This window comes from Populus nigra, chromosome 10 (assembly GCF_951802175.1).
Source record: "Populus nigra chromosome 10, ddPopNigr1.1, whole genome shotgun sequence".
NCBI classification, from domain to species: domain Eukaryota; kingdom Viridiplantae; phylum Streptophyta; class Magnoliopsida; order Malpighiales; family Salicaceae; genus Populus; species Populus nigra.
Genome location: NC_084861.1, coordinates 5,931,264 through 5,940,661, shown reverse-complemented (window position 1 = coordinate 5,940,661; position 9,398 = coordinate 5,931,264). Strand labels below are relative to the sequence as shown.

At 35.6% G+C, this 9,398-nt stretch overlaps 2 protein-coding genes across 2 annotated transcripts; one reads left to right on the top strand and one right to left on the bottom strand.

The window, feature by feature from the left end:
- Positions 1-2,214: 2,214 nt before the first annotated feature.
- Positions 2,215-4,190, top strand: LOC133704748 (protein RDM1). Its single transcript, XM_062129708.1, has 3 exons — positions 2,215-2,495; positions 3,162-3,339; positions 3,636-4,190. Exons 2-3 carry the CDS (start codon positions 3,180-3,182, stop codon positions 4,001-4,003), a joined length of 528 nt encoding a protein of 175 aa, XP_061985692.1. The 5' UTR covers positions 2,215-2,495; positions 3,162-3,179; the 3' UTR covers positions 4,004-4,190.
- Positions 4,191-5,595: 1,405 nt separating this feature from the next.
- On the bottom strand, positions 5,596-8,475 carry LOC133706028 (homocysteine S-methyltransferase 3-like). The gene is made up of 7 exons (XM_062131535.1): positions 8,192-8,475; positions 7,394-7,450; positions 7,067-7,296; positions 6,771-6,900; positions 6,419-6,622; positions 6,230-6,301; positions 5,596-5,938 (listed from the first exon to the last, which is right to left on the bottom strand). The coding sequence occupies exons 1-7, from the start codon at positions 8,369-8,371 to the stop codon at positions 5,792-5,794; spliced, it is 1,020 nt and encodes a 339-aa protein (XP_061987519.1). The 5' UTR covers positions 8,372-8,475; the 3' UTR covers positions 5,596-5,791.
- Positions 8,476-9,398: the final 923 nt, after the last annotated feature.

The following is a 9,398-nucleotide window of genomic DNA, read 5'->3' as shown; positions in this document are numbered from 1 at the left end:
TCGCCTGCATTGCCATGTTGATATATTTGGTGGTCACAATTTTTTCCCTCGTCTTCCGAGGCATTGTATACCACCTTCCATGTTGCCCTATCAAATCAAAAGGCTTCTGTCATTTTCAGACATTGCCCCGCCTCTCCCGAATTTATTGACTGATTGGGACGGAGTTTGAGCCGTGCGACTCGTGTCATCCTCTACACCTATCTTCCTATAGCTTACCTTTTCTTTTCGAGGTGTCCAGAAGTTTTTATTTTTTTATTTTTTAACAGTGGTTGTCTGGCCAGTTTAAACACCTTAACTAATACTTCGAAGCCTGTAATTAATAATAATACAAGTCTCTAATAATCTTGAAGATTATGACACTTGTCAAGAAGTCAGAGCACACGTCAAGAAGCCCTTATTCAGCCTGGTGGTGATTTTCTTTGAAGCATCTGTCATGGCGAAATTATCATGCAGGCGACCAGCTCCGTAATAATATTTTCCTGATTTCTTCCTTCCTTCCATGTTCAAATCTACAAATCTGGTTATATGAGATGCGTGATCATGTTTTTAGCCCACAGAAACAGTCAATAAAACAGCCCACTGAGGTATATGGGCTAGTTTGAGCCCATTAAACGAGTTGTCTTTCGAAACCAATAGAAAAACAAAACAATAGTATAACTGACTTCATTCAAACTTCACGTTTGTTTGTTTTGTTTTTGGCAGAAATAATGTTTTATATTTTACTTTAAATTAATTTTTTTTTAATGTTTTTATATTATTTTAATATTTTAATACTAAAAATAATTTTTAAAAATATTTAAAAATAAAAATTATATTTAAAAGCCACCGCCATCAGTTTTCTCGTTATAATAAAAAATCTTAAAAGAAATCCAACTATTTCAACTAAGGTTGGGCTTGGGAGCAAAGACTGGGCTGGCCCTTCTTGTGACAGCAAAAGAGAACATACATAGGCCTAATGGTTGCGCTAAGCTTTAGGTCCAAGGAATGTTCTAAAAACTACAGCGTTTTAAAATAAGGTGGAGTATAGTTTGCTAAAAGAAAAACATTTATCCCTTAAATATCACCCAATTCTCAATTGGGTCCTAAAAAAACCAAAATTATCATTTGGATACCCATCAATCAAGCATTAGCCAATTAATCCCATCATTAAAATTTATGACAAGAAAAAAGTGATCTAGACAACTAGATTCTCCCTTTTTTTATATACTATTAAAGAGATCCTTTTCCACTAAATCTAGCTAGCCAATTTAGCATTTATGAGTTTGGAAACTCACAAATCATGCAATAAATAAATAAATTTTTGTTTACTGGCTCTTCTTCAATTGGTTGGATTTTAAAACTGAAGATTGTTGAGTTGTAAGTCCATGAATAGTATAGAATTTTTCAGTTAAAAAAAGGAAAAGTTTTAGGAAGGTTGTTAATTTTGTTCTGTTTCGTCTGGAATGGCCGAAACATTTCATACCAATTCAAAAAACAGAACAAAACGGAACAATTTTCATTTCATTTTAAATCTCGGTCATTTTCAGATTTTTCGGCTAAATTTCGGTCGGAACGTTCTGATTTCATTCCACATGTTCCGTTCCGCTCTTGAAAAGTCATTAAATCAAATTGAATCTTACTCAATTTAATTAATTAAACCATCCAAGTATAAAAAGCTATTTTTCATTACTATTTTCAATAACAATAATATTAATAATAATATTGAAAATTATTATTACTACTTTCATTAAGAATGATATTAATTTTTTAAAATTAGATTTATCACTAATATATATGGCTTATATTCATGTTGTTTTTTTCATGTTTATACTTTGTAGGAATTTGAGTAAAATAAAGGATGCTTTAGATTCCATTAACCTTGATAACATTGACGTAACTTTATATTTAAAATATTTGTGTTAAAACATTTTGCTTTCATAATATTTTGATATTTTGTTTAAGTTGAATTACTTTAAGTTAAAAATCTATTTAATCTTGACTATTTATAAATATTTTAAAATTTAAAATTATATTAGTTTGACATTATATCTGTATTGCATAATTTATAATTAGTTTATTTTAAATTTAAATTATATTTGCTGAATTTATATATATATAAACATTACAAACCCGAAATGACATGTTGAAATATTTTAAAACTAAAATATTTTATTTTAATTAAAAAAATAAAATATTTAATTGACATCCTTGATTTTTAGGTAGAGAGTTGATTGGGAGTTGTGCAATGGGATCCAATTGAGATATGCTTGTTTGGCGATCCAATTGAGAATTGGTTTATAACCTGGGGATGAACATGTCGTTTTCAAGAAAAAGCCCTTCGTGGTAATGGTAGTTTCTAGTTCTAGGGCTTCTAGCAAAGAGCTCAAACTAAGAAGTACCAGCCGAAACGCTCTCTTTCTCCGTCAAGCTAGTAGAAATTTAACGGTATTTTTTCTCACTTGCGATTACACAATCCTCCAAAAAGGCCAAAAGGGCAATCCGTGTTGTCTGCTCAGGTAACTCTTCTCCATTGATGTTTTTCATCTCTTTAGAAACTTGATTTACAGATTGCATTTTGCTTTTATCATATTCTTTTATTGGGTAAAAGAAAATCCTAAGGCTCAGAAGACAGTTTTTGCAGTGACCTAAGATTTGGTGTTTTCTGCTCGATTAAATGCAAAAGGCAGAAACAACATGCAAATCTAGGGTAGGAAATTGGATGAGAAGTACAGAATAAAATTGTTTCTGCTTTCTTGAGGAAATGAAGCAAGAATGGTTTTAGAGTGCCTTTTATGAGGATTTGTTGAATACGAGGGTTTACTTTTCTGCCTTATTGATTGATGAATTTTGTGGTGATTTTACTTGGGAGTAATCTTTACTGTCTTTTGTTTCCCTGTTATATTTTTCCTCTTCTATTCTTCATTTATTATCAATTGCATGTCAATGTAGACGTCACCCAATTTGTTTACTTGTTTTCTGTAGACTAGAGGCAGAGCCTTGTATAGTTATTTTTCTTATTAACGGTTCTGGGGATCTCCGGGCGATTAACTGTAAATAGAAATTTGATTTAGTCTGGATTTGTGTGCTGGTGATCGATATAGTAGAGGGACATTTTCAAGCTTTTAACTCTTTTATCTTTGCTTGACATTCTTCTGAACTGGAGTCTGGTGATCTCTGTCCAGGGTTACATTGTATGTGACATGAAGAGGACAATACCATGGACTGACCCGGTTGATGTTATATCATCGGATGAATCTTCTTCCTCGGATTCAGAGATAGAGCTTAATGATGGACTTGATGGCCAGCGGTTATCCAATTATGTTACAATCGATCAACCCTTCAAAGAAATGACATCTGAGGGTACTAACACCTATTTGGATTTGGATCCTGGTTATATATTGTTTTGATAAAATTCGTTTGTGCATTATGCGATAACCAAGTAACTTCACCTGTATGATACCGGCTGTATCTCTGTGAATGAACTGTTAAAATGTTCCTTGTCTGGTTGAATATTATCCCGCTGCTAGTCCATTTTTTATTCTGTCTGGAGTTGAAAGTTACTCTGGGCAGTCATGCGCTTAGGTTTTGTACTTGTTTAACAGATATGCTCAACCATTCATCTACATTTTAGCCTTACTAAATGTGTCATTGTTCAGGTGTGTTGATTAGAAGGGCAGAAATGTATCAAGATTACATGAGGCATATCCCTATCCCAGTACAACGTGGCTCTGCCATCCCATTTTCCTCATGGGTGGGGTTAGGCAAATCCATCAAGCAACTATATCAGCAGCCCTTGCATTACCTCACCAACATTCTTCTAAATACATGGGATCAACAACGAATTGGCAGTGAGGACGAGCATAGGCCCTTGGATATCATGATTCATCCTTGTAAAGCTGAAGCCACCATCTGGCTTGTTGAAGAAGTTCACAGGCGCACATCATCACATCATCACGTGGCTAAAATCTGGCAATCTGACCCAATGCACCATGCTTTTGTAGACTCCATTTTCCCAAAGTTATGAAGCACATCTCGACTTTAAGCTTGATTTTGTTGGATGTTCCCTGATTGCTTGGGCAAGAGCTATGAACTGTATAACCTGCATCTGAAATGGCACTGAAACTTCTCTTATGGTTGTTCCTTTATTGTTATTTTTTCTTTTGTATAATTGTCACGTGCATAAATAGATATATTTAGCTTTCTTTTTTTCACCTTTGTTCTTGATTCCAAATAATGTTCTTGCGGTTGGAAGGTCGGAAATTGCTAGGACATGCCTTTTCCAAATTGACGATTCTAATTTAATCCGTGATAAACGAAGAACTTGGGTTTGTGTAGCTCACTGGCATCTCTAAGATGTGGCCATTGGGAAAAGCAGTGACATATCAATTACCAGTAATCACCACAAGAACAGAACTTTGCTGGAAAAGGTGGAAACGATTACTATCTCGAACAATGATTTATCGGCCGTGTAATTTTGATACTGGCGTGGCAAATGAGTGGCAATCAGAGCATATTCGGAGATTCTTTGCAACACGAATTATCATTCCTTGACCTGTACTGATAAGTGCAAAAGCTATCGCTAATTATTCACTATTTCGACTGAACTGGTACTCTTTCTCCTTCTCATTAACATCAAGCAGAAGAAAACTCGCAAGGCCAGGAACGTAGCCAATCTACAGCAAATCTCTTTCAACATAGTTTCAACTTGGGTCATTTCTGGGTGTGATTCACCACCTGACGTGAACCCGTAAATTTTTCCACTGTTCTCTACTGAGCTTGATCCAGGCATTTTTTGGACTCCTTTCTTCTTTAGGTGTAGCCTGACCTTTGCAACATCCATATATGTTCGACAGAAGAACATGAATCCCAGTCCTCTCAGGATCCAATTCAGTTAGCCTTTCAGCTGTATAAGCTGCAACACTACATTTTTGTGTATCCGGCAAGCACCTAAAAGAGATCCCCAGATCACGCCATTAGGCTCCATTGGCATGCTATTTATGAGACATAAGAGCTTCGCTCAACAACCCAGCTCGGCCAAGCAAATCAACCATACACCCATAATGGACAGCTTGAGGAGCTATACAATAGATATCCTTCATGGCCCTAAAAATTGCCAGCCCTGTTCTACTAACCCGCTGTGGCTCAATGCAGTCAGCAGTCCCACAAATACCACTCCATGTGGTTTAATCTCTTGCTGCAGCATTTTATTGAAAAGCTCAATAGCCTCGTAACCATTTCCCTACATCGCCATTGCACCAAAGGCTACAGTCCAGGCTGAAACATCTCTTTTCATCACCTTGTTGAAAACTTGCATTGCACTCTTTGGGTCACCACATCTAGCAAACATATCAATCAAGGCTGTGCCTAGTTGCAGACCACAGTGAATATCTTTCAACTAGATATAACTATGGATCCACTTTGAAAGGTCCAGAGCTCCTAGATACCCGCAGGCAATAAACTTCAGGATCCAACCAAGTAATGATCTTTATTAGTCAATGCAAATATTTTTTACACGTGTCATATAATTTAAGAAAATTAAAACTGGAGGAAAGTTAATGAAACACACAGTAAAAGGATAGAATCTATTAAAAAAGATTTGTATAAGGGAAAAATCCATAAAAAAAATAAAAAAGAGGAAACTTTATTTATTTAATTGAGATACACAGAGAAGACAACGTTACATGCACCCACCGGGCTTAGCATTGGGTTACAAGGCTCTTGGTGAAACAAAGATGGATTATCAGATTCTTATTCCCGGTTTCTTTATCTTTACATGATCGCTTCTCGGTTTTTTTTAGCACTTGAAGAAAATTTAAGGATATTTGGAGAGAACCCTGCTTATAGCTCTGATGGTATTTGGGGTAGTCCTGCAGCAGCCTCCAAATAGAGAAGCCCCGGCTTCACGCCACTTACCTATGTATGAGACAAAGTCTTCATCTACTACCACTCCACTTGATTTCTGCAACAGTACACATTGAATTAAACTTCTGAATCACTAACGTTAAGGAAATGGTGCGAGTGATTGATCAAAACAGGAACAAATTTTGCTTCGTAACGACAATAGGATGTTAAAGAGCTTCAGTTGTCCTAAAAGGACTGTTGTATACAAAAATATTCAGCAATTCTAAATAACGAATTAGCAACTGTGCAGTTCTTCAGCCACTCCTCCTAATGGGGGCGTAGTACTTGGTGGAGAAGCCCATAAAGAACAGCCTGTTATTTGAAGCAAAAAGAACATCAGAATGCTCACCACCCACTGCTTAAGCTCAGCATTGTACGTCTCGCCGCTGTTGGGATATATGACTATTGGCTTACTTGTTGCCTGCCAGATTAACCAGCCAAATAGCGTTAGTCCCAGAAGTTGATTAAGTTGAAGCAGATGTTCCTCTAGAAATTTGGTTTTAACCAACAAAAATATTATTAGCTTCAGAAAACAGACCTTTTGGATGGAGAGAACAAGTCCATGGATAAAACTTGGAGGGGTACAATTGATTCCAACAGCAACAACTCGTTTGCAGGAATCTGCAATGGAGGCACACTCAAGGATGGAATCACCACTGACCACATTAATTCCATCCTTGGAATTAAAAGAGAACCATGCAGGAATATTTATCTCTTCCTCCTCAAGAAGCTCAGCATAAGCCTGATCAACAAAACCAAGCAAAATTACGAGAATTAATTGCCAGAAAAGGTACATGCTATGACATTCTTAATAAAAGCCACAGAATCATTAATTGATCTACTCAGAAATCAACCACTTCGTTTGTGTAATTCATAAATATATTAACTACCTTTGCCTCGAGCTTATTCGGAATTGTCTCAAACGCAATCAGGTCAGCACCTGATTTCGCTAGAATCTGTAACCTTCTCCTGTGAAAATCCTTCAATGTTTTTAGAGAAACTGCATCACCATATTTCCCACTGTAAAGAGAGACAGCAGCAGATTGTTGTCAGGTACAAGGAAAGGGAATTACAATAAGGCATGATAAATTTGATGTAATATTTGGTGATTGCTTGTGCTAGAAATATTGTCGCATAAACTGATAGCACGAGCAAAAACTATGATGTTAATCATTTAGTTACTTACCTATACTCGGAGCCATCGGCCAAATAAGCACCATAGCTGCCAATGGAAGCAGCAACTAAAACAGGACGTCTTGAGATATTTCCACTTTCAATGTAATCCAAAGAACCTTTGGTAGTACATTTGTCATAGTAAATTTCCCTTGCCTCGCATGCAATTTCAACACTTCTCCTAAGCAATAACTCAGCTTCTTCTTCAGACAAACCTTTAGCCACAAAACCCTGAACAGTAGCCTGTCACATGTTTTTTTTATAAAAAAAACATGTCAGCTTAAAATTTATCTCCACAAAAACTAGTATAATATAATTGGATTATGAATATTAAAAATACCTGATAAGATGCTGTTATTATGATGTTTGCACCAGCATGAAGATAATCTAGGTGAACCTGTCATGTTAAACACGATCAACAATAATATTCACGTACGATCAAGAAAGGAATGCCGTCGAGAACAGCAACTAATGTAATTACCCAATTTTAGCTGTCCATGAACTCTTTAAGCTTGGGGACTCAAGAACATGTACACGAGATCCATTATGTCTAACTGGTACAATTGCACGAAAAATTGGCACAGTTCATGTTTCTTCGAAGTTCAAAAGAATTGGTTTTCCAACTTTGTGCACTACATTGGCCATGTAGTCAAAATTAGCCAACTTCGTGCCGACTAGGGATCATTATTATCTTTCTACAAAGTCGATCATTTTGATTTAATGGATTTTTAATTTTCCAAAGCTTCAAGCCTGAAACAAAACATGCCAAATGAAACAAAAATATTCTAGCTATAATTTGGCTGAAAAATCTAGAACAAATAAAATTTTTAAATAAGATGAAAATTATTTTGTTTTGTTTTGTTTTATTTTTTAAATTAATACAAAATATTTTTTTTTTAAAAAAGGGTTTCGTGCAGGCTCGGAAACAACATGAAAAAAAAAGGTGATGGAAGGAATCATATTTTCCAATCAAAGACGATAAAATTTAAAACCTTAAAAGGAAAAGGAAAGAAAATGGAAAGTGGACACCTCTGTTAAATTTTCTCTTTTATGTTCACAAAAAGAGGAAAACAAAACAGTTAATTAATCTGCACAGAGAAATGCTTCCAAATATAGAGAGTGGGTGAGAGAGGGTTACCTTTCTAACAAGATGAGGAGAACTGATGAGGCATTTGGCACTCCAGAGAGGGTCGTTAAGGTCAGCACCATGTCGTTCAAGTTCAGTGGCGAAGCCGCCATCAACAACAGCATAGCCACCACATTTCTGGAGGAAATCCGTCATCAACCTCGACGAAGTTTCAACGATTCCCAATTCCATATTGTTAATGATTATGATTAAGAAGAAAGACAGAGGAGGTTGAGAGAGATGGCGAGTAGCCAATATGGAAAAGGAAACAGAAAGCACCAAGTTAGTGCTGTCTAAATTTTTGCTATCAATTTATAGAGAAAAAAAGGAGAAGCTGGAGTAGTTGTGGAGAGTTTATGAGTGTAGCTTGTTTTTTAAAATATTTTTTTATTTAAAAATATATTATTTAAAATATTAAAAAAATATTAATTTAAAATAAAATAAATAAAAATATTTTCAAAATTAAAAAGAAAACATGTTGACATACTACAAAGTTCAAACTGGCACTCAAGGGCCTAGCTGCTGTGGTCAACTGTGTGACTTGTTCCGTTCTTGTTCCGGGTTCGACCCTCTATGTGCACGCCTGTCACCCTCGCGGTGCCTAACCTGCCTCTGGGCTTATAGGATGTCTAGTGGGTCTTGGAGAATAGTCGTGATGTGCGCAAGCTAGCCTAGACACCCCACGTGAATAAAAAAAAATAAAGTTCAAACTGATAAATACTACAATCTGACGTGCCATTCTTACATGCAACAATAAATGAGGTGTCTGTCTTGCGTGATGAAAATTTAAAGTCTGGACTAAATAAAAGTTAAGAATGGTCGCGGGCCTTTGCATCACCACGACTAATCCTTCGTAATTCAGGATTAACCGCTCCAAATCATGTTAATCAAATTTGTGCAAGTATTATGGTAAGTATTGAAATAGCTTGGTACATAAATTTCTATAAAAACAAAAAAAATATCCTCCCTTTAAATACAGTTTGAAGTATTGATTTACATAATTACAAGTAATTAATCACCGATCCAAATTGAGCATTTTTAGATAATAAACCTTAACATAAAACTATAAAATTTGATTTTGCAAGAAACATTTCATGAGCGGAGGAATTGTAAATTTTGCATGGTATAATTAAAAGAGCCGAAGAAATTATAAAAATTCACATGCAGTTAACTTCCAACTTAATTTAAAGCATGAGTATGCTTATCTGATTTAAAGAAT